Source organism: Bombina bombina, chromosome 1 (assembly GCF_027579735.1).
Source record: "Bombina bombina isolate aBomBom1 chromosome 1, aBomBom1.pri, whole genome shotgun sequence".
Lineage (NCBI taxonomy): Eukaryota > Metazoa > Chordata > Amphibia > Anura > Bombinatoridae > Bombina > Bombina bombina.
Genome location: NC_069499.1, coordinates 967,062 through 993,388, shown reverse-complemented (window position 1 = coordinate 993,388; position 26,327 = coordinate 967,062). Strand labels below are relative to the sequence as shown.

Here is a 26,327-nt window from a genome sequence, read left to right as displayed (position 1 = left end):
GGATACAGTAAGAAATCCATTAAAAGAGCTAAGTACAAGGCACTTAGAAAGAGCAGAGATGAATTACTTACTCCTAGGGTGAGAACTGTCCAAGAAGCCTGTCCTAGACTGATAACAACATACAACCCCCAAATGCCACACATTATCAAAATTATTAATGACCACTGGGGAATACTGCAAAATGACGATACCCTTAAGTCAGTAATAGGAGAGAGAGTATCCATTGGATACAAGAGACCCAGTAATTTAAGAGACCAACTAGTTTCCAGTCATTTTGTAAGATCTGTTAAGAAAAAAGATACTGACCCAGGCATGTACCCTTGCAGCACATGTTCAGCTTGCAAATATGTGTTGAAAACGAAAACAATAACTGATAAAACTGGAATATTATACAAACTCCAAGCACGTTTCTCATGTAGAACTATAGGAGTGGTTTATGTGCTTTATTGCTCATGCCAGATGGCATACGTGGGTATGACCACAAGGGAGGTCAAGACACGTATCCTAGAACATGTCTATAACATTAAATATGCTCAGAGAGACACTGACAAAGGTAAAAAAATCACCTCAGTCGCAAAACATTTTTTAATTCATCACAATGGCTCACCGAAAGGTCTAAAATACACAGTAATTCAGAAAGCATCCCTTGGTATAAGAGGTGGCAATATTGAAAAATCTTTATTGAAACTCGAATGCAAGTGGATCTACTCTCTTAATACTGTTAAACCCTCTGGTATGAATGACTTCAACAATTATTTTGTATACTTATAATGTAATATCGGATTGTATACTCTAATAATTAAGACATTTACCTTCAGTATTTAAAATCATGGAAAAACCTACGTGTTCCCATCAAATATATTGGAAACATTATATATATATTAAAATATACAGAGTATGAACTTCAAGTTGAATTTATGAACACTGGCATTTTATGCACATCGTCACAATGTCACATCATGATCATATGTTTGCTATTATAATCCTGATAAAATTCAGGATCACTATAACACCATTTTGAGAAAGGTGTTGTCCCCTGTGCACCATCACTGGTTTCTTTACTGTACCCTTTTTACACGTTTTTACCCACCTCTCCCTTCCTTGTTTTTTTGGTTTTATTCACTACATATTGAATTGATTTATTTCTGATTTATATACATAATATGATGTTATGTTATTAATCTCACTATGATACACACATATACAGCATTATGATTATATGCTGTTACTCTCTTGCTTCTTTTATTGAGAAGCATTATATCACACTCTTGCACTTAACACTTCAGTATCTTTATCATCCATCACTAGGTTGTTGATTTTCTAAGTCTAGTGGACTATATAACTAATTATTTAATTTGTACACATCTAGTGACCATGGTTACAATACTATATTATTGTCCAAACGACATATTTATGAGATATCCTTTTCGTTTCAACCCGAATTAACGATCATTTTGGGATCCGTAAATACTGCCAAAAGCCATTTGACACCGTCATTTTTAATACCACAATATGGCTTTATGATTAGATTTTTCGATATACCAGACACAGCTAATGTTATTATTATAGGTTAGATCAGTGCATGATACTCAGTCCTTTGTTTATACTGCTTTGTGATCTTCCAATTGTCTATAAGCAGTATTCACACGCCCCCTGTATACAACTCGTGATTGGCTAACAGTCACTGAAGTTACTCTTTACCACTCACGCCCTCCGGTCACATGATGAGATCACACACGTCAGAACAAACAACATTGACTGACGGATCTCTGAACGAATCACATACCTGGCACCGATATTGGGCAACCTATTGTGTTAGGAAGGTGGGCTCTTTATGATCGTAAATAACGCCGAGTAGCGGCGGCCCGCACCCCCTCTGAGGAAGCGTTCTGTGAAACGCGCGTCAGGGGTCCAGCAGGAGCAGCTCTGTCTCTCCTGTCTGCCGTTTTTAACCTGCTTACCCTTGTCTAACTGATAGTGTTCTCAAATAATAGTTCTCTTTGGGTGCCTGCTTAGAATACAAGTTAAAAGTTAAATCAGCCCTCGGATTGTAAGGGCTTAGTTTACTTTAGATATTGGCCAGCAGGCACTTATTAATTACATGATCTCTCAGCACAACAATTATTATGAGACGGGGTTTAAGTGTTTTTAAACCTTTTTTTTCGCTACTTTTGTGTGAATGTGGGTTCCTAGATATACTAATAAAGATATTAAGGTATGAATGATATGGAACTTTTTAAAAAATATTTGATATAATCCTTATCTGAATCTTCTATTTGGAGTTTATATAATACCTAATTTGTGGCAATCTCTGCTGTGAATCCTATTGTATTCCTTATACAATTAGTTTTTCTAGTTGTTTAGTTCTGTCTCTGAGATCCCACATCAGACATGGATCCCACTTGGTAATATGTATATAACATATAGGTACATATATATGTGTTGTAATTCTAATATAAGGGACCATTTCTGTTAAATACTTAACTCCAATTAATCACCCCCAAAAAAACCTCTAATTCTAAAGTCTAGAACATACTCACTGCACCCAGGACCTATGGGACACACAGCACAGGGGCAGAGACGCCATGTGTAAGGTCTACAAAACACTCACTGCACCCCGGACCTATGGGACACACAGCACAGAGGCAGAGAGACCATTTGTAAAGTCTACAACACACTCACTGCACCCCAGACCTATGGGACACACAGCACAGGGGCAGAGAGACCATTTGTAAAGTCTACAACACACTCACTGCACCCTGGACCTATGGGACACACAGCACAGGGGCAGAGAGACCATTTGTAAAGTCTACAACACACTCACTGCACCCTGGACCTATGGGACACACAGCACAGGGGCAGAGAGACCATTTGTAAAGTCTACAACACACTCACTGCACCCTGGACCTATGGGACACACAGCACAGGGGCAGAGAGACCATCTTTAAGATCCACAACACACTGCAACAAGTACCCTTTTTATGTACAGATGTAAAAATATAGCCTTCTCATCATTCTTCAGAGAAATACATACCTGCCCCACATCCACCAAGTGGGTGTATTTACGAGCAGTTGCCCCATTTGTGGTAAATATGGCAGTTCCATTTCCATAGGGATTGTTATTAACAATTTCAATTGCTTCATCCAATGTCTCTGCCTCCAACACAACCAGAACTGGACCAAATATCTCCTCTTTATAGCAGGTCATTTCAGGCTGCAAGAACCAGTAAAACCATTAAAACAATCCCTAAATGCTCAGCTGTACTCCCTTAATTCCCTGAATACTGTGCAACTTGTAGCAAGCTGCATTCCTATTAGATCGCCCAATAGAAGCCACTCACACTCATCCATACGCCTATTATGTCCCTGAGTAGTATTGCTGCTTGCATCAAGCTCTTCTTATATAACTGAATGCCACTAACTTGTATTAAATAGCTGACCATTAAGCTGTAATTCTATTATATCCCTGACTACTACTTTGATCACACACAGCCCTACTCCGATTATTAGATCTCTATACTATTGCACACGTACAGAACCTCCACTCATAGCTTATATAATCATGCAATCTATGCTTCTTTTTATCCCCGCTTCTTTGTTCTCCACTTCACTCTTCCCAGGTCCCATAACCCCTCATTTTGTTATTACCTTCACATTTCCTAAAATCGTTGGTCCAACAAAGTTGCCATTCTCATAGCCTTTCACTTTGACTCTTCGACCATCCAGCAACAGATGGGCCCCTTCCTTGATTCCACTCTCTATCAGGTTGCAGACACGCTCCTTAGCTGCTTGGCTGATAAGAGGCCCCAGGTCTGCCCCAGGTTGATCCCCTGAAAAACAAAATGTATGCTTAACTGAAATTCATTTCTTTGATGATGATGAATGTCCACAAGATATATGTGGGATTACACTCCAGTGCACTAGGAGGAATAACCACCTCTATGTTTAAGAAGAGCATACAAGTTGTAAAGAAAACTGTAGAGAATAACAAGGGCAGGACTTGTGGAATCTCAGCATCATGAAATACATTTACCAGGCAAGCATCATAAGATGGCGAGAGTCCACAAGATCAATCCATGTAGGATCTTATACCCAAGACCACCATGGAATAGTAGAAACTAAAAAGGTAAGGCTGGCATGTTACTGATCAGCCACAGCAGTCAACAGAACTTTCCTGCATTAGAATCTCACAAAATTTAGTTAACTTCCTGAGATACAGAAACAGACAGAATATGTTCTTTAAGAGAATTGGCTAATCCCATATTAAGACGCCAACTAGGAATCACTAGATAAACAAAAGGATTAATTCTAGCTAGAATCTCGTGAACATGAGGAATCTTAGCTAAGTTCTTATGATTTAAAAGCAACAGAGCAAAATTTGTCCTATAAGAGAACTGGCTGACAAACCTTCTCCAAATAGTCCTGAAGAAAAATCTATTGCTTAAAGGGACATGAAACACCATGTTTTCTTTCATGATTCAGATTGCAAAACACTTTCTAACTTCTACTTTACATTTGCAAGATCCATAGCTGACAGCACCAGACATCTGCACGCTACCTACTTAGGCAATCTCTTCATTCAAGAACAGCATGATAAGAAAGCAAATTTGATAATAGAAGTCAATTGGAAACTTTGTAAAAAAAATGTGTGCTCTGTCTGAATCGTAAAAGAAGAAAGGAATTCAACATTATCCTCTCACCATCCGTAGATAACAGGGATAATACTTCACCAGCCAAATCTCTGTTGGACAAGATTAGGTCATTCCGATTATTCTAACTTTAGTGTAGATATAATCTAGATTTTATTAAAGACACAGAGACACATATTTTGCATTATCCTTCAATTTACTTCTCAGGACAGCATTTAAAAGTACAGTTAAAACATCATATAAAATTTAAAAATAAAACAAAGAACAAACTGCCAGAAAAATGGAGACCAATGAGATAACATTTTGAGTGGACAGTGACAAAAAAGACCAGAGTCATTAACATATCCAAATAAATTACCAGTAAGACCCAAACTGTCCTCTTTCTGAATTTATGCAAAAAATAAACAAAGTTCATCAAACAAAGGAAAATGTAGAAAAAGAAAGAAACCAATGTTGGATTGAAAAATTAAAAAGTCTTTGAAACAGAAACTTGAAGAAAGTTGAAAAATTTGAAATCCATAACTTGAAGATTCTAACTGGAAAGAATTTTTATTACAAGCCCAGAGACTCATATTTTGCTAGTTTAAAGCAAAATAAATCAATTAATAAGAATATGAGGAATAGAAGAAATAGGTTTAAAATAAAATTGTCTGAAGCAGATCTAGCAATATTAATGGAACAATAGGCTAAACCTTGATCAAAAAGAAAAGATAAATAATTTAAAATTTGAGTCAAAGGAGCTGAAAAGGGATCCAAATTCCTTTGAGCGCACCAGCCATACCTTCTGGACCATGCGGAAACATAACATTTTATGGTACCTGGGGCCCAAGAATCTCTGAGGAAAGAACTAGCTCTTGAAGAAAGGCCTTCGCAAGACCAAGATACCCAGAAATTGTCCAAGCAACTAGTCGAAGGGAGTTCTGGTAAATTAGAGGATGAGGGTTCCCTAGATGATCCGAGAGAAGGAGAGGAGGGAGAAGGAGGGGAGGTAAGTAAGACATCTCCAGGAGGGATGGGTACCAAGGTTGGGATGGCCAAAGAGGAGTTATTAGCAGAATAGAGTTAAGATGTTTGCGGATATAAGTTATGGTTCTGGAAATCATGGAAAAGGGAGGAAAGGCGTAAGCTCCTAGAAGGAGCCAAGTTTGGAGAAAAGCATCTATAGCTAAGGCATCTGGATCCGGACGCCAACTGAAAAAATGGTTTTATCTGGAAATTCAAGCGAGCGGCAAACAGGTCTAAAAGAAACGGACCTCTTAAGGATTGAATCTGAAGAAAAAAACTTCCTGAGGAGTTTCCAATCACTTAAATCTCTGAGAAAACGAAAACCCAAATCTGCCGCAGTATTTGATGAACCCGCAATGTATTCTGCGAGGATATAAATACTGGAATTGAGACATTGATGAATAATTGAAGAGTTAAATCTGAAAGTTGTTTTGATTTGGTACCTCCAAAACGATTGATGTAGCGAACTGCAGAGATGTTGTCCGTTTTAAAAGAATTTGTATAGGATAATTTTTTATAAAACCTTTTATAGCAAAGGATCCTGCTATGAGTTCTAGATAATTGATGTGGAAATTTCGTTCTGAAGGGGACCATTTCCCTCCGGTTATAGAATTTCCACAGCGGGCTCCCCAACCAGTCTTGCTGGCATCTGATTCTATAATCAGATCTGGTGAATTTCCAAAAATCGCTTTGCCATTCCAGGCATCTATGTTGGATAACCACCAGAGGAGTTCCTCCTTCGCTTCTGAAGATAAAGATATTTTGTGAGAATAACAGAGACCTTTGTTTAGATTGGAAATTGCTAGACGTTGAAGAGCACGCTAGTGAAGAGGGGCAGGAAATATGGCTTGAATTGAAGACGATAGTAGCCCGACAATACGAGCCAAATTTCTGATAGGAAAATAATTTAATTTTAGAAGATAAGAAATTTCCTTTTTTATGTTCTTTAATTTGTTTTTCGGAAGGCTGAGAGTAGAAAAAATTGTGTCTATGGAGAAACCTAGAAAAAACTAATTTTGAGTAGGAGAAAGGATGGATTTATTTTTGTTTATATTAAAACCAAGGTTCTCTAGAAGAAGAATAGAAGTGGAAAGATGATTTATTAAAATTTAAGAATTCTGGTGCATAATTAAAATATTGTCTAGATAGATAATTAGGCGAATCCCTCTTAATCTTCACCACGTAACTACCAGATTTAAAACTTTTGTAAATACCCAGGGAGCAGATGATAAGCCAAAGGGTAAACAAGAAAATTACCATAAAGAGTTTTGCCAAAAGAAACATAGAAATTTCCTGAAAGTATGATAAATGGGAATGGTGAGATAAGCATCTGTAAGATCCAATTGAACCAACCAATCTTTGTCTCTTAAACAATCTCTTAGAAGGTGAATACCTTCTAGTTTGAAATGATTGTAGGAAACGAAAAAAAAAATAGATTTCTTAAAGGTACATTAAACACTTCCCTTAACATTATTTGCGCTAGAAATATAAGAACTGAAGATCCGCCTGCAGTAAATCCCTCCTGCCATGCCGCCTTGCTTCTGTAGTAATCACTTTTGGTAACTTGTGTAATACTGGGTAAATATGGCAGCCGGACTACCTCCACGTTACGTAGCTGCCATCTTCTTCAAATCATCATCAAATCAGAATCCAGTCCTCGGACAGAAAGTCTACGTGGGGCTTAGAAGTTTTTGATTTAAAAATAAAATTATCTTCTGAATCAGAAGAAGAAATAGAACGTAGTAGGTACAATTTTCTTTTTATTATTTGAACTTTAATTGTAGTAAAAATACTTGTGATGGACACCCCAGGTACCCCGACTGGGTAGCTCCGCCAAATGGGGCCTGCTTCCTTCCTGCCGACTGCAGCTATGTAGCTGGCAAGTGACCACAGCCGGTAGCCACCCCTGATGCCCGACAGCACCAGTACTCAGGGTCCCACCCTATGGAAGACTCCAGCTACCCAGACTAGGTAGCTCTGCCTGAGGGTCCTTCCTCTGCCTGGAACAAGCTGCTATGTAGCTCAGGAAAGTGACTGTAGCAGGAGCCCACCCAAATAACTAGACAGACTAGCATTCAGGTGAAACAAGAACTGATTTTATTGTACAACATACACTCCATTTATACACACAGCTCATCTTGATAAAACAGGGAGACAATGCCACAGTTTTCCCGCCATTCCCGCCCCTCCAGACTGACCGGCGCCTCCATAGCAACCATAGTCTCACAGAATCCCAGGACACAGTGATGACGGTTTTGGGGTGATCCCGGGGGGCACTTCCATGGTGTCATTTGAAAGCTCTCGGTCCCCAGATGCTGCAGTCCAAATAGAGGCATGATTCATTATTGGGGACCGGAGATACAGCCCGTTGAAGTTATGGGGGTAGGGGTGTCTAAAACCCCCGGTTCCCAAAGCAGTTCTCCTCCGGTAATTTCCCCACCTCTTGTCCTCCCTAGGGGCTACTAATCCCCAAAAGAGCGGAGCTCTGGGGCACATGGTTGCTGGAGCGACCAGGGGTAAAGTTAGCGGGTGTTCTGCTGTCCTTGTCAGGGTGCCAGGAATCAGACTAGAAGTGCAAAAATAATCAGACCTTTATTAATAGCAAAAAATAATAAAAAGTCCACAAGTCAAATAACAAGTCATAACAGCCAAATAACAAGTCAAATAACAGCCAGGTAATACACAGGAGCTCTCACAAACAGGTCTGAGACAACGCAAGGACAAAGCATACTGAACAGAGGCCCTTTAAATAATAAGTGATGACATCACAATTCTGAGACTGCATCCTGTCTCACATGGATGATGTAAACCAGTCTGGCCATAAAAGGAAGTGCAGGAAGTGAGCAGCATCCCCCACAATGCACCAAGTCAGGAAGAGAGGTGAGTAAAATGGCTGCCAGCAGCACATGGCAAACAAGTCAGGAAAAAACCCTGACAGTACCCTCCCCTCAACGACCCCGCGGGAGGACAAAAGGCTTATTGGGGAAACGGGCATGGAAGGCACGGAGGAGGGCGGGAGCACGAACATCAGAGGAGGGAACCCATGAACGCTCCACTGGACCGTAGCTCCTCCAATGAACCAAATACTGTACGCGGCCCCTGGACATACGAGAGTCAATAATGCTGCTGACCTCATACTCCTCATGGTTGCCAACAAAGATAGGACGGGGACGAGGCAACACAGTGGTAAACCGATTACAAACCAATGGTTTCAAGAGGGAGACATGAAAAACATTGGAGATGCGCATTGGAGGAGGAAGGTCAAGAGCGTAGGCCACAGGATTGACCCGTCTGAGTATTCGAAAAGGACCAACATAACGGGGAGCCAGCTTATTGGAAGGCACACAAAGGTTCAAGTTGCGGGAGGACAGCCAAACTCTCTCACCAACCTGGTAGGAAGGTGCAGGCAGACGCCTACGATCAGCCTGGAACTTTTGGCGCTGCATATAACGATGAAGGCAATCCTGAATCTGCACCCACGTGAAACCGAGTTGCCGGAGATGCTCCTCCAAAGCCGGAATACCCATAGACATGAATGAATCGGGCAACAAGGATGGTTGAAACCCATAATTCGCCATGAACGGGGATAACTTGGAGGAAGCATTAATAGCACTATTACGAGCAAACTCTGCCCAAGGTAACAGTTCAGACCAATTATTGTGTTGATCTGAGACATAGCAACGGAGGAACTGTTCCAGAGCTTGATTAGACCGTTCCGCAGCCCCATTGGATTGAGGATGATATGCCGAGGAGAAGGAGAGCTGGATCCCCATTTGAGCACAAAAGGAACGCCAAAATCTGGAGACAAACTGGCTACCCCGGTCCGACACTATCTCCTTGGGTAACCCATGTAAATGGAAGACCTAACAGGCAAAAATTGAAGCAAGCTCCTGAGTGGTGGGCAACTTCTTCAAGGGAATGCAATGTGAAATTTTAGAAAAACGGTCAACTACCATAAGGATAACAGTATTGCCATTGGAAACAGGGAGCTCGACAATGAAGTCCATGGAAAGATGTGTCCAAGGAGGCTCACCATTAGCAATAGGTTGAAGAAGACCCACAGGAAGACGTCGAGGAGTCTTATTCTGTGCACAAACTGAGGAGGAGGCAACATACGCAGCAACATCAGAACGAAGACCTGGCCACCAGAATTGTCGAGTGACAGACCAAATCATTTGGTTCTTGCCTGGGTGACCTGCAGCTTTAGGATAGTGGTAAGTGTGCAAAAGTTTAGTTTGAAGATTCTCAGGAACAAAACACTTACCACTAGGTTTCTCAGGAGGTGCATTGGTTTGTGCAGCCAGGATCTCCTCCCCCAAGGGAGAAGTCAAATTAGAACGTATGGTAGCCAAAATATGGTCAGGAGGTATAACTGGAGTAGGTACAGACTCCTCCTTGGACAGAGGCGAAAATTGTCGAGAGAGGGCATCAGCCCTAACATTCTTACTACCAGGCAGGTAGGAGACCACATAATTAAATCGAGACAAAAATAGCGCCCATCTGGCCTGTCGGGGCGACAAACGTTTTGCTTCAGATAGATAAGTTAAATTCTTGTGGTCAGTAAGAATGAGCACTGGCTAGTACCCTCGAGAAGATGCCTCCATTCCTTGAGTGCCAAATTATGACAGTAATTCCCTGTGGCCAATTTCATAATTGCACTACGCTGGAGACAATTTCATAGAGAAGAAACCACACGGATGCAAGGAACCGTCAGGCGTAGGACGTTGAGACAAGAGGGCACCTACTCCAGTCTCAGACGCATCGACCTCAAGAACAAAAGGCAGGACAGGGTTAGGATGAGCCAGAACTGGAGCGGCAGCAAAGGCAGTCTTAAGAATATCAAAGGCCTCAATGGCAGTAAGTGACCAATGGAGTGGATCATTCTCTTTACGGGTCAGGTCTGTGATAGGTTTGACCAAGGAAGAAAAGTTTTTAATAAACTTTAAATAGTAATTGGCGAACCCCAAAAAAACGTTGAATAGACTGAAGACCAACTGGGCGAGGCCACTGCAGAACTGCAGATAACTTGTCAGGATCCATGGAGAACCCTGCAACGGAGATAACATAACCTAGGAAGGTTACTTGAGTCTGATGGAACTCACATTTCTCAAGTTTACAAAACAGGCCGTTCTCACGTAGTCTCTGAAGAACCTGTGTAACATCAGAACGATGAGCCTCAAGTGTGGGTGAGTGTATGAGGATGTCGTCTAAGTACACCACAACACACTGTTGCAACATATCTCGTAGGACATCATTAATAAATTCCTGGAAAACAGCAGGAGCATTACATAGGCCAAAGGGCATTACAAGATACTCATAATGCCCGCTCCTGGTGTTAAATGCTGTTTTCCATTCGTGGCCCTCCTTGATCCTAACGAGATTGTACGCTCCTCTCAAATCAAGCTTAGTAAAGACTGTAGCTCCCTTGAGGCGGTCAAAGAGTTCCGTAATGAGCAGAATAGGGTAAGCATTCTTAATGGTAAGACGATTAAGACCCCTATAATCGATGCATGGTCTTAACTCGCCACCCTTTTTCTTCACAAAGAAGAAGCCAGCCCCTGCAGGAGAGCAGGATTTGTGGATGATCCCCCGCGACAGAGCATCGGCAACATACTACTCCATAGCACAATTCTCTGCAACAGACAGAGGGTAAACCCGGCCCCGAGGAGGAACGGTTCCGGGTTGCAGGTCTATGGCACAATCGTAAGACCGGTGAGGAGGCAATGTATCGGCACGCACCTTGTCAAAAACGTCTAGGAACTCTCGGTACTCCTCTGGCAATTGAGATACTGAAGAAGTGCACAAGACTTTAACTGGTTTCTGAAGACAAGTGGAAATACATTGCGGAGACCACAACAAAATTTTGGAACTGCGCCAGTCGAGACTGGGATTGTGCTTTTGGAGCCAGGGATAACCTAGAACTGGAAAATGCAGAGAGTTTATCACCTGGAACTGGAGGGTTTCAAAATGGAGAGCCCCAACAGCCATGGACAACGGAGCGGTTTCGTGAGTAACGAGTGCGGGCTGAAGGGGCCTGCCATCAATGGCCTCAATAGCAAGCGGAACGGACCGAGGCAAAACAGGAATGGAGTGCTTCGATACAAAAGCACTGTCAATGAATTAGCCCGCAGCACCGGAGTCAACAAGAGCCTGGGTGACTATGGAGGAGTCCACCCAGGAAAGGACAACCGTGACCAAAGGTTTCTCCTTTAGCGGTTCCGGGGACAAGGATAAACCACCTAAGGTCTGCCCCCGACAGGACCTTAGGTGTGAGCGTTTCCTGGACGTGTAGGACAAGACTTCAAAAGGTGGCCCTGTAACCCACAATAGAGGCAGAGCCCCTCCCTCCTCCTAAAGGCCCTCTCCGCCGCGGAGAGATGTGTGAATCCCAACTGCATCGGCTCAGCAGTACCTGGTGACTCGGGACCAGGAGGCATGGGAGGAGAGGGAGGCATGGGCGGGGACGAACACGTAGGAGACAACGGTACAGGAGGCTTCCGCAAGCGCTCCTTGAAAGAAGGCCTCTCACTTAGTCTGATGTCAATTAGGATCAAAAAAGACACCAATGCCTCGAGATCCTCTGGTAAATCTCTGGCAGCAACTTCGTCTTTAATCGCATCAGAGAGCCCATGAAAGAAGGCGGCAACAAGGGCTTCATTGTCCCAGCCTACCTCTGCTGTAAGCGTACGGAACTCAATGGCATACTGAGCAACAGATCTTGTACCTTGCTGAATGGACATGAGTAGTTTAGTAGCAGAGGAGGAGCGAGCTGGAACATCAAATACCCTTCGAAAGGAGGCCACAAATTCAGGGTAATTTGAAATCACAGGTTTATTAGTCTCCCACAAGGGATTAGCCCAGGCAAGAGCTGTGTCAGAGAGTAACGAGATGAGAAATCCCACCTTAGCTCTGTCAGAGAGAAACACCTGAGGTAACATCTCAAAGTAAATGCCCACCTGGTTAAAAAACCCTCTGCACTGATTAGGATCGCCTCCATATCGCTGAGGTAGAGGTGCAGAACCGGACATGCTCCTGGTAGGCATAGGTGCAGCAGCGGAAACAGGAGCAGCCATAACTTGCGGGACACTTTGATCCAAATGTGCAGTGCGAGTCAGCAGGGTTTGCAGGTCTAGTGCAAATTGATCCAAGCGGTGATCCTGTTCATCCATCCTGGAAATTATGGCAGGTAAAGGTGGATTATTAGCACCATCAGGATTCATGGTCCTTGCATAATGTCAGGGTGCCAGGAATCAGACTGAGACGAGAAGTGCAAAAATAATCACACCTTTATTAATAGCAAAAAATAATAAAAAGTCCACAAGTCAAATAACAAGCCAGGAATCAAAACCAGAGCTGGTAGTCAGACAAGCCGAGTCAGGAGCCAAAGCGACGAGCCGGAATCAGGAACAAGGAGAACAGCAGAGTCAGGAACAAGCCAGGGATCAGGAACCAGGAAGGACGTCAGACAGCCAGGTAATACACAGCTCTCACAAACAGGTGTGAGACAACGCAAGGACAAAGCATACTGAACAGAGGCCCTTTAAATAATAAGTGATGACATCACAATTCTGAGACTGCATCCTGTCTCACATGGATGATGTAAACCAGTCTGGCCATAAAAGGAAGTGCAGGAAGTGAGCAGAATCCCCCACAATGCACCAAGTCAGGAAGAGAGGTGAGTAAAATTGCTGCCAGCAGCACATGGCAAACAAGTCAGGAAAAAACCCTGACAGTCCTGTGGCCAACCGGGAGTTCCAGGAGCCCAGCCAGCCTAGGAGGGTTTTCCAGGTCATAGACCAGCTCTTTTCTAAACAATTTTGGAACACAAAACCATGCAACCAAAAGCTTCCAGAGATTGTGGTTGCTCTGAGGAGCCCTGAGAAACAACAGGGGTGAGGTTGTAGGGGGATGGGGAGTAGCCTTAGCCGTCTGGTATCTGTGACATCTTCCCCCCTCCAGTTCGGCAGACCGGACTAGACCCTTAACGGGTCGGCCTGGAGCTGTCCAACGGTGGCCCTCCACTTCTCGGGTTGCTGGGAGAGGTCCATCTCTCCTGAGCTTGGGGCATCCTGGGGGGTTCCTGCTGACGTTTATACCCTGCTCCCTGGGCGCAGGGATAGTCACATAAGGCAACGTCCCAAACAAGTTTTCTAAGGCCGGCTCCAAAACAATTGCTGTCCCACAAGATCCAGTGTCCTTAAGTTCCATGGCCACACTGCCTCTCTCTGTGACACTCTGTTTAGTACCGGCTGACCCACCCACAAACAAAACTAGTGCCGGCTTCCCAGCTGTATTCCCACCCCAGACCGGAGGGGGAGGTTGCTCCTTGGTGGGGCAGGTAAAGCATGGGTGCCCAAACATGTGGCACCAACTGTATACACTTTTATCCTCCTTGCCCAATGCAATGCCTGCCCTCGGTGAGAAATACTCTGGGACAAGAAAAGGGTAGAGACCCTGCCAAACTACTGAGGGAAGAATCCGTCTGTCTCTTCTCCTGATTAGGATATCTACCGCTGGGGAGGGAGGTCTGCTACCTCCGCTCCATGGGAAACTGTGCTGCCGCTGGGGAGAGAGACCAACTGTCTCCTCTCCCAGAAAGGGATTCGGCCGCTGGGGAGAGATATCGATACCCGTCTCTCCCTGCAAGGGTTTCTCTGTAAGGGGAGGGAGGATGACTACCTCCGCTCCCGAAGGATGGATCTGCCGCTGGGAAGAGAGACCGACTGTCTCCTCTCCCGGCTCTGCCGCTGGGGAGAGAGACCGACTGTCTCCTCTCCCAGGAAGGGGTTCTGTTTACGTGGAGGGAGGACGACTACCTCCGCTCCCAGGTGATGGCTCTGCCGCTGGGGAGAGAGACCGACTGTCTCCTCTCCTGGCTCTGCCGCTAGGGAGAGAGACCGACTGTCTTCTCTCCCGGCTCCTGGCTCTGCCGCTGGGGAGAGTTATCGACATCCATCTCTCCCTGCAAGGGGTTCTCTGTAAAGGGAGAGAGGACGACTACCTCCGCTCCTGGGTTTCCTGGAGCTGTTACAGGTGCTGGGCAGAGGCGCTTCTGCTGGGATGGCTCCCTTGTCCAAGTCTATAAGCTCAGAGCAAGACTGCTGATCATGATCCTGCAGCCCTGGTTCCATTTTTCTATGCAGCCACTCCTCCACGGTCGAGCTCCATGAATCCCAGAGGGCTGCACCCCAGATCTGTATGCCCCTGGCACGCTGCTTAGCGAGATCCAGCATCCTCTTGTATTCCTTGAACAGTGCCTCTTCCTGGTCAATTATAAAATCCAGATCGTCCAGCAGCCAGGTCTCTTCCAAGAGATCCAGCAGTTCCTCTTGGAGCCCAGAGATATCCTCCAGACCCTGGTCTGTCTCGCTCCCAAACTGTGGGTCCTCTGTCCTTTTTGTAAACAGCAATCCGGGGCCGCAGAAGCCAAGGCCCTCTGTGGGGGAGCCTTCCTCCAGTCATGGCTGCGTTTGCATAGCGAGCCATTGGAGGGCCCGATAGCCATCCTCCACCCACATCTCTTGCTGGATCAGTCTATGAAGAACAGCTAGCCATTCCTTCTTTGGCTGTTCTCCCAGGAAAGGCAGTCTCACAGTCCACTGAACCCAGAATCTTGTCCTGCTCCTGTTGCAGAGCCTCCCACCAGAGGTCTCGGAGGGCAAGGTTCCTCCGTGCCAGAACGTCCTGTTCCGAACAAGGATCATTTGTTCCGGTCAGCATCTTTTGTACTCTCCCTAGGAACTCTGCCTCCATATTTACCGGCTACTGTGGTACGTCACTTCTGTCAGCAGAAACTGTGTGAAAGAAGCAGATCCCACCGCTGCCAGCCAATGTAACGGATACCCCGACTGGGTAGCTCCGCCAAACGGGTCCTGCTTCCTCTCTGCCGACTGCAGCTATGTAGCTGGCAAGTGACCACAGCCGGTAGCCACCCCCGATGCCCGACAGCACCAGTACTCAGGGTCCCACCCTGTGGCAGACTCCAGCTACCCAGACTAGGTAGCTCTGCCTGAGGGTCCTTCCTCTGCCTGGAACAGGCTGCTATGTAGCTCAGGAAAGTGACTGTAGCAGGAGCCCACCCAAATAACTATACAGACTAGCATTCAGGTGAAACAAGAACTGATTTTATTGTACAACATACACTCCTTTTATACACACAGCTCATCTTGATAAAACAGGGAGACAATGCCACAGTTTTCCCGCCATTCCCGCCCCTCCAGACAGACCGGCACCTCCATAGCAACCATAGTCTCACAGAATCCCAGGACACAGTGGTGACGGTTTTGGGGTGATCCTGGGGGAGCGGCGGCACTTGTCATTTGAAAGCTCTCGGTCCCCAGATGCTGCAGTCCAAAAAGAGGCGTGATTCGTTATTGGGGACCGGAGATACAGCCCGTTGCAGTTATGGGGGTAGGGGTGTCCAAAACAACCAGTTCCCAAAGCAGCTCCCCTCCAGTAATTCTCCCACCTCTTGTCCTCCCTAGGGGCTACTAATCCCCAAAAGAGCGGTGCTCTGGGGCACATGGTTGCTGGAGCGACCAGGGGTAAAGTTAGCGGGTGTTCTGCTGTCCTGTGGCCGACCGGGAGTTCCAGGAGCCCGGACAGCCTGAGAGGGGTTAGGAGGGTGTCCGTTGTGAGGTGGCCGACCGGGAGTTCCAGGAGCCCAACCAGCCTAGGAGGGTTTTCCAGGTCATAGACCAGCTCTTTTCTAAACAAGTTTGGAACAAAAACCATGCAAACAAAAGCTTCCAGAGATTGTGGTTGCTCTGAGGAGCCCAAAACCACTGAGAAACAACAGGGGTGAGGTTGTAGGGGGGTGGGGAATAGCATTATCAATCTGGTATCCGTGACAGTACTTAAATAAAATACAAGTATCAAGGTATTAAAACCAATAATATAACAATGTTACTATTTGAAATGAAAATGGTGTATAATAAGTCTGTGACGTTATGTGAGGGAGGAGACACAGTGTAAATACGTCCGGTCTGAGAGGAAACCAGAAGGAGACGGAGCTGAAAGAAACAGTGCGTAGGGGAAAACGTCACAGAGGGAGACAGAGGTCTCGAGCTCGGGTAAGGCGGGAAAGGAGACAAAGGCGAGAAGAGGGGAAGGAAGAAGGAGCGCGAGCGCTCAAAATGGATGCAGTAGCAATTAAAAACAATAAAATGGGAAAAGCAAGGCAGAAAAGAAAATGAAACCCAAAACAAAGTGGTAAATAAAAAACGAAACAATTAATTTGATAAAATAAATAAAAAGAGAAATAAACACAAAAGATAAGAAACTAAATAAAATAAAGGTGAAAAGGAAGAAAAAATAAGATTGAAAAAGTAAATAAAAGGTGTAGCATTAAAATGAAAGAAAAAGAATAAAAAAAAAACCGTAAAATACTTAATACAATTTTATTTAAACTGCAGAGTTATCTTATATTCGCAAAAAGAAAGAGGACAGTTTGTGTCTTACTGGTCACTATTTGTTTTTTTTGTCACTGTCCACTCAAAATGTTCTCTCATTGGTCTCCATTGTTCTGGCAGTTTGTTCTTTGTTTTATATGATGTTTAACTGTACTTACATGCTGCCCTGAGCAGTAAATTGAAGGATAATGCTAAATATTTGTCTCTGGTCTTGTAATAAAACCAATCACCAGATTGTCAAACTAGAAATGTGAGATAAAAAAAAAGGCCCAGATGTCCCTGAGAGGGTAAACGGAAAATTAGAGGTTGAAGTAGAACCCTTGACCCTGATCTATTATTGGAAATGGGGCAATGACGTCATTTTCTGTTAAATGGGCATGAAATAAAAAGAAATTCTGTCACATCTTTTATCAAATTTCCTTTTGTCAAAGGAGTAGGTATGGACTACTAGGGAGCTAGCTTGGCACATAAGGTAAGTCAATGACAAAGCATATATGTGCAGCCACCAATAAGCCGCTAGCATCTATTACTGCATTTCTGCTGCTGAGCCTACCTAGGTATGCTTTTTAAATAAGGGATACCAAGAAAGCAAAGCAAATTAGATAATAGAAGTATTGGGGAAAACAAAATGTATGCTTACCTGATAAATGTATTTATTTCCAGGCATGGAGAGTCCACAAATGCATTCCAATTACAAGTGGGATTCAACTCCTGGCCAGCAGGAGGAGGCAAAGAGCACCCCAGCAGAGCTGTTAAGTGTCACTTCCCTTACCCATAATCCCCAGTCATTCGGCCGAAGGAAAATGGAAAAGATAACATAAGGGTATAAAGGTGCCTGAGGTTTATACTAAAAACTATGCTGTCATAAAATAAGGGTGGGTCGTGGACTCTCCATGCCTGGAAATAAATAAATTTATCAGGTAAGCATAAATTTTGTTTTTTTTCCTATGGCATGGAGAGTCCACAAATTAATTCCAATTACTAGTGCGAACCAATACCCAAGCTAGAGAACACAGAATGAAAGGGAGGGAGAACAAGACAGGCAAACCTAAAAAGAAGGCACCACCACTAAAAAAAACTTTTCTCCCAGAGAGCCATAAGTCTCTCAGGAGGCCGATGTCCAGCAGTTTCCTATGTTAATCTAATAACACTTCTCAACCAGAGGGAAAGAGCAGCAGAAGTAGCCTGCTGACCCTTACGCTTCCCAGCAAAAACAACGAACAGAGCAGAATACTGCCGATAATATTTAGTTGCTTGTAGATAAAAGTTTTGAGCAGGCACGACGTCCAGGTTGTGTAACCAACGTTCCTACTGATAAGAAGGATACAGACAAAAAGAAGGAACCAACAACTTATTGATTGATGTTACGATCCAATACCACCTTGGGAAGAAATTGCAATTTAGTACGAAGGACCGCCTTATCCGCATGAAAAATATGGAAAGGGGAAACACACTGCAGAGCCGAAAGATCAGAAACTTTATGATCAGAATAAATAGCAAGTAGAAATAAAACTTTGCAAAAAAACAACATAAAAGCAACTGAATACATAGGTTCAAAGGTTAAGGCTCCAAGGAGGAGCAACAGATTGAAACACAGGTCTGAATTTGACCAAGGCTTGAACAAAAGATTGAACATCTGGCAGATCTGTCAGACATTAGTGAAAAAGAAAAGACAGTGCAGAAGTCTGACCCTTCAGAGTTCTTAACTGACAAACCCTTCTCCAGGCTCTCCTGAAGAAAGGAAATAATGTGAGGAACCCTCACTAGACTCTAAGAGAAATTCCTTAATTCACACCAATACAGGTAATTACACCATACCTTATAGTAACGAGTAACTGGCTAACAAGCCTGAAACATAATAATAATGACTTTCTCAGAAAGCCCAAGCCTAGCCAAGACTAGTCGTTCAAACTCCAAGCATTCAGCTTCAGAGAAACTAGATTCGGGAGGAAGAAGGGACCCTGAAGTAGAAGGTCCCTCCTCAGAGGCAATCACCAAGGGTGAAGAGATGACATCTTCACCGGATTTGCAAACCAATTTCTGCAAGACCAGGCAGGAACTACTAAAACCACAGATGCCCTCCCCTGCTGAAACGAGCAATGACTCAGGGAAGAAGAGCAAACAAGAGGGAACAAGCTCACCAAACTGAAGTTCCAAGACCCCACCAGAATGGCAATCAGAACAGTCAGAGGATCTCTCATTCTAGAAATGTACTTTGAAACTTAGCGTTTAGATGAAAAGCCAACAGACACAACTCCAGAACCCCCCACCAGAAAATTATTAGAGAGAGGCAACATCTGGGTGGAGAGCCAACTCCTCAGGAAGAAAACTCTGCCTGCTCAGAAAAAACACGTCCCAGGAGTCCACCTCCGGGATAAGGAAGGAAGAGAGAAGATAATCGAAAGACTCAATTCACTGGAGAATGTGAGTTACCTCCTTCATTGATAAGGAACTCCAAATTCCTCCCTTAGATAGATGTATGCCACCGAGGAATAAACTGATGAATTCACACGAAAATTAGGTAGTCTGCAAAAAACGGATAGAAGCGTATCCCAACAGAGAAAAGGCACTCACTGTGAAGAAAACAAGGCACATCAGGACTTGCACTCTCAACCTTTAGTTCTTATTAAAATTGGACTAAAGATAAATAAGGTCAGACCTTAAAAGGTAAGAAAAAACATAATTTATGTAAGAACTTACCTGATAAATTCATTTCTTTCATATTAGCAAGAGTTCATGAGCTAGTGACGTATGGGATATACATTCCTACCAGGAGGGGCAAAGTTTCCCAAACCTTAAAATGCCTATAAATACACCCCTCACCACACCCACAATTCAGTTTAACGAATAGCCAAGAAGTGGGGTGATAAGAAAGGAGCGAAAGCATCAAAAAAATAAGGAATTGGAATAATTGTGCTTTATACAAAAAAATCATAACCACCACAAAAAAGGGTGGGCCTCATGGACTCTTGCTAATATGAAAGAAATGAATTTATCAGGTAAGTTCTTACATAAATTATGTTTTCTTTCATGTAATTAGCAAGAGTCCATGAGCTAGTGACGTATGGGATAATAAATACCCAAGATGTGGAACTTCCACGCAAGAGTCACTAGAGAGGGAGGGATAAAAATAAAGACAGCCAATTCCATTGAAAAATGAATCCACTACCCAAATCAAAAAAGTTTCAAGTTTTATAATGAAAAAAACTGAAAATATAAGCAGAAGAATCAAACTGAGACAGCTGCCTGAAGTACCATTCTACCAAAACTGCTTCTAAAGAAGAGAAAACATCAAAATGGTAGAACATAGTAAAAGTATGCAAAGAAGACCAAGTCATTGCTTTGCAAATCTGATCAACAGAAGCTTCATTCTTTAAAAGCCCAGGAAGTAGAAACTTACCTAGTAGAATGAGCCTTAATCCTCTGAGGCGGGAATCCACCCGACTCCAAATAAGCATGATGAATCAAAAGTTTAAGCAAGATGCCAAATAAATGGCAGAAGCTTTTGACCTTCCTAAAACCAGAAAAGATAAAAAATAGACTAGAAGTCTATCTGAAATCTGAATAGCTTCAACATAGAAAGTAAGAATCTCACCAAAGAAGTCTTAGGAAAAGAATAATTCCTCCCTAATGTTTGTTAGAATTTACAACTTTAGGTAAGAATTGAAATGAGGACAGCAAAAACCACCTTTTCCTGATGAAAAAAATCAGAAAAAAGAGATTCACAAGAAAGAACAGATAATTCAAAAGCTGTTCTAGCTGAAGAGATGTCCAAAAAGAACAATACTTTCCATGAAAGTAATTAATGTCCAGAGCAAGCATATGCTCAAATAGAAGAGCCTGAAAAACCTTCAGAACCCAAATAAGACTCCAAGGAGGAGAAATTGGCTTAATGACAGGTTTGATACGAATCAAAACCTGAAAAAAATGATGAATATCAGGAAGTAACACTGCCTTATCCTGATGAAAAATCAGAAAAAGATAATCACAAAAAAGAGCAGATAACTCAAAAAATCTTCTAGCAGAAGAAATAACCAAAAGGAACAATACTTTTCCAAGAAAGTAATTTAATGTTCAGAAAATGCATAGTTTCAAAACGGAGGAGCCTGTAAAGCCCTCAGCACCAAATTGAGACTCCAAAGAGGAGAGATTGAATTAATGACAGGCTTGATACGGACCAAAGCCTGAACAAAACAATGAATATCAGGATGATTAGCAATCTTTCTGTGAAAAAAGAACAGAAAGAGTAGAGATTTGTCCTAACAAGAACTGCAGACAAAACCATATCCAAACCAACCTGAAAAAAATAATAAAATTCTATGAATTTTAAAAGAATGCCAAGAAAAGTAGGTCTTCCAGACTCAATAATAAATCTTTCTAGAGACAGATTTACGAGCCTGAAACCAAGCGTTCAATCTCCATCCCTTCAAATTTAATGATTTGAGATCCTGATAGAAAAAATGGGCCTTGAGAAAGAAGGTCTGGTTTAAACGGAAGTGTTCAAGATCGGCAACTGGCCATCCGAATGAAATCTGCATACCAAAACCTGAGAGGCCATGCTGGAGCCACTAGCATAACAAACAAATAGTCCATAAGAATTTTGGAAATCACTTTGGAAGAAGAACTAGAGGCGGAAAGAAATAGGCAAAAAGATAATTTCCAAAGAAATGTCAATGCATACACTACTTCCGCCTGAGGATCCCCGGACCTGAATAGGCCCCTGGGAAGTTCTTTATTCAGATGAGATGCCAACAGATCTATTTCTAGAAATGCTCACATCTGAAAAATTGAAAAACATATCTGGGTATGAGAGACCATTCTCCCGGATGTAAAGCTTGATTAACAGAGATAATCCGCTTACCAAATATCTATACCTGGGAAAAAAACCACAGAATTTAGATAGGAGCTGGATTTAGCCTAAGCTAATATCCGAGACACTTCTGTCACAGCCTAAGGACTGATAGTCCTACCCTGATGATTGACATACACCATAGTTGTGATATTGTCTGAAAAACAATAAACGTCTCTTCCTCAAAAAGAAACTAACTGAAAAACTCTGAGAAAACACGGAGTTCTAAAATATCAAATGGTAATCTCGCCTCCTGAGATTTCCAAACCCCTTGTGCTGACAGAGATCCTCAGACAGCCTCCCAACCAAAAAGACTCACATCTGTAGAGATCATGGTCCAGGTTGAAAGAAACAAAGAGACCTGTAGAACTAAAATCACCAAATCAAGAGAGATAAATATTAGGATTTGAAGATTTAAAATGCGAAATCCTAGAATCCCTGCACCATAATTCAGCATAAAAGACTGGAAAGGTTCTTTCTATTGAAAATGAGCAAAGGGAATTGAATCCAATGCTGTGGCCGTAAGACCTAAAACTTCTATGCATATATAGCAACTGAAGGAAATAATAGAGACTAAAGGTACCGACAGACGGAACCCAATAAAATTGTCCCTTGTCTGATAGAGACAAAGACAGTGACACAAACTATCTGGAAACCCAAAAAAAGGTGACCCTTGTGAGAGGAATCAAGAGCTTTTGAAAAAAAGATCCTCTAACTATGTCCTGAAGAACAAAGTGAATAATATGAGATTCTGCATCCTCAGAAAATAATCTGAATGAATACAGAAAAAATATGCATTTATTGTATCTAAAGAAAACAAATAATGCTATCACTGACCAAAAAAAGGCAGAATAGTTTGAATAAAAACTCCAAAACTCAGTTCCTAAAAATGGAACTGGAAGAAATACCCCAGAAGATTCCAGGTCTGAGCAGCGCTTGAACCCCACGGGTGACTAGCCATGCTTCAACAGTACCCAAAATAAATAGGACCGAAACACACTTAAAGAAAGTGTTAGCCTTACCGGAATAAAATCAAAGAAATTTGGACCTGAATAGAACCAAATAAATTTCAAAAAAGTCTTAACCTGCCCCTTGCCAGCCAAGCTGGAATACGGCATATACATCGCAATTTAAGGGAGCTGATTTAGAACGGAAAAAAATTCCAATTAAAAACATGTTACTTGGGAAAGAATTCAGGAATTCATTCCATAATAAGAACAACCAAACTAGTATAAGCTTAAAGTTTTAGTCTTAGAACTCAATCTTGAAGCCCAGAGTAACAGTTAAGAATTGAATACAATTATAAAACAAATAATTGATTATCTTATTTATTTATTTATTTATTTATAAAATATTTTACCAGGAAGGATACATTGAGATTTCTCTCGTTTTCAAGTATGTCCTGGGTCCACAAGACATTGCATTGATAACATAGGGTACAATAAAATACAAAAAACAATAATAATACACAATATATGAAAAAAAAAAAAAAAATTAACATAGAACAGGTATTTAATCAACCATGACAGATGCATTCTGTTTTGAGATATGTAGAGAGGGATCTCTTAAAGGATATTAGGCTTGTGGAAGGTTTGAAAGCGTGTGGGAGGTTGTTCCATAATTGTGGTGCTCTGTAGGAAAAGGAGGATCGAGCTGCTTTCTTTTTGTATTGAGGCAAGCTAAATAATGTGCTGGTATTGGATCGGAGGTTATAGGAGGTGGGAATAGCTGGGGAGAGCATTCTGCTCAGGTAGGGTGGGAGCTTCCCAGAAATGCTCTTAAACACAAGGCAAGAAAGATGGAGGGAGCGTCTGGATTCCAGCGACAGCCAGTTTAGTTCTTTTAGCATGTCACAATGGTGGGTCCTGTAGTTACATTGTAGCACAAAGCGGCAGAACGAGTTATATAACGTATTTAGTTTATTAAGGTGAGTTTGCGGTGCAGGTGCATATACTACGTCCCCGTAATCCATGATAGGCATCAGCATTTGCTGTACAATCTTTTCCTTTACTGTAGGGCTAAGGCAAGATTTGTTTCTGTACAGGGCACCTAGTTTTGGATAAAGTTTAGATGCAAGTTTTTCTATGTGGAGGCAAAAAGATAGATTGGGGTCTAACAACATACCCAAGTATTTGAAAGAGTGGACTGCAGTCAGTGTGCAATTGGATTTTGTTTTGATGCGTAGATGGGAATTTTGTAATTTGTGTAATTTAGGCCCTGTTCCAAAGATCATTGTGACAGTTTTGTCAGTGTTTAGGAAGAGTTTGTTTTTTGATATCCACTTTTCTACCTCTGTGAATTGGTCTTGGAGCACTGCTTCAAGCTGCGGCAGATCGGAATTGTTTACATAGATTACCGTGTCGTCTGCGTACATGTGTACAGTTGAGGATTTGCAGACATTAGGCAGATCATTTATAAATAATGTGAATAGCAGGGGGCCGAGAATGGATCCTTGGGGACCACCACACGTGACCGGGAGAGGGGGGGAGTCACTGTCAGAAATGGAGACATATTGTGATCGATCCGATACATATGATCGAAACCAGGTTAGCGGACGATCACCAATACCTGAGTTTTTTAGTTTGAGCAGTAGTATATCGTGGTATACTGTGTCAAAGGCCTTTGCAAAGTCAAGGAAAATAGCTCCAGTTAGGTCTCCTTGTTCCATGCCAGTTTGGATGTTGTTGCAAACTTTTAGGAGGGCAGTTGTAGTGGAGTGATTCGGGCGAAAACCTGATTGATCAGGGGTCAGATAGTTAGATTGTTGATAATACTCACAAAGTTGCGTATGGACGCATTTTTCTAAAATTTTTGACAATACTGGGAGCAAAGATATGGGACGATAATTAGAAACCAAGGTTAACTCCCCACTTTTATGGATAGGCACTACTCTTGCAGTTTTCCAAAGTTTGGGTATGTATCCAGACACCAAGGATTCGTTAATTAGGGTTGTGACGGGTTTAGCAATTGCCGGCGCACTGATCTTCAACAGCATTGCTGGGATTTGATCAGGTCCAGACTGGTTTTTCATTTTTAGATTATTAAGGTGTTTCTTAATTACATTGATGGGTACAGGTCTAAAATTGAACTTCTGTATATTGGGTCTTTGCTGATTTAGTGGGGCCTGATCCACATTTGTAGTTTCAGGATGCGCGTCATTTATTAGTTTGTCAATCAGCGTGGTGGAGCATCCGACAAAATAACTATTAAAGGCATTTGCTACTTCTAATGGGAGTTGCAGGGTTTGGTTGTCCACATTGACAGTGCGGGGTTGGGAGTGGATTGGTGGATTTTGTAAGTTGTTTATGAGTTTCCAAAACTTTCTAGGGTTTGATATGTTATTGTTCAGATTTTCACAGAAATATTGGGCCTTGGCCAATTTTGTTTGTTTAGTGCATATATTTCGCCATTGTCTATATACACAGTGATCGTTCATAGAGCCTGTATGCTTGAACTTTGACCACAATGAATCCCGAAACTGGTACATTTGAATGAGGTCAGCTGTGATCCAATTTAAGTGTGCTCCTTTTACTCTCACCTTACGCAGCGGGGCATGCATATTCCAAACTTGTAGGAGTTCAGACTGGAAGAATTCTACTGCGGAATCTAGATCTGGGATTAGGTTTAATCTGTGTCAGGGGAGGTTCTTAATGTCATTTAGAAATGATTGAAGATTAAATTTTTTGAAGGACCAGGTGATTTTAACCTTGGGAGAGGATTTAGTTGCCTTTATTTTGCGCACGCAGTACACTAGGCAGTGGTCACTGAAATTGTTAGGGAGAACACCTGCCTCCTGGATTCGGTTGGGAGAAGTGGAGAGAATCCAGTCAAGCAGGGTGTGATTATGGCTTTTGATGTTTATGCGAGTTGGGGAGGAGATTAATTGCGTTAGCTGCAAAGATTTAAACAGTGAGCGACAACTATTATTTTTTAGAATCAGCCAATCAATATTAAAATCTCCAAAAACCAAAATTTCACTTTTTGGGTTTTGAGCTATGGTTTCACTAAGGAGATGTGCTATGTCAGAAAGGGAATGTACAGGGGAGCTAGGTGGGCGGTAGATCCCTGCAACAATTATTGATTTACTGCATGGGATTTCAATTTTGCCAGAAAGGAAATCAAAGGTGGCAGGAGAGCTAGATTTTTGTAAGGGGGTGAACTTTGTGGAATTGTCAACATAAATTACAATGCCGCCTCCTCTCTTTGCTCTATCATTTCTATGGCATGAATATCCATGTATTGCAATGGCAGAGTCAGGTATTTTTGCGGTTAGCCACGATTCAGAGATCACAATGATTTTGGGTTTGTATTGTAAACACCAAGCTTGCAGTGCATCAATTTTCGGTAGTAAGCTGCGGATATTACAGTGCACAAAGGAGAGGCCTTTCTTAGCTGGAAGGCTAGGAATGGAAT

The 26,327-nt window shown here is 42.6% G+C and overlaps 1 protein-coding gene across 1 annotated transcript in view; it reads right to left on the bottom strand.

The window, feature by feature from the left end:
* The window catches only part of ALDH6A1 (aldehyde dehydrogenase 6 family member A1), a 261,329-nt gene that overhangs the window by 38,850 nt on the left and 196,152 nt on the right, over window positions 1-26,327 (bottom strand). Inside the window, exons 8-9 of the mRNA XM_053697045.1 lie at window positions 3,649-3,830; window positions 3,035-3,214 (exon numbers count right to left, since the gene is read on the bottom strand). Coding sequence (XP_053553020.1) covers window positions 3,035-3,214; window positions 3,649-3,830 — 362 coding nt within the window. The remainder of the gene's footprint in view (window positions 1-3,034; window positions 3,215-3,648; window positions 3,831-26,327) is intronic.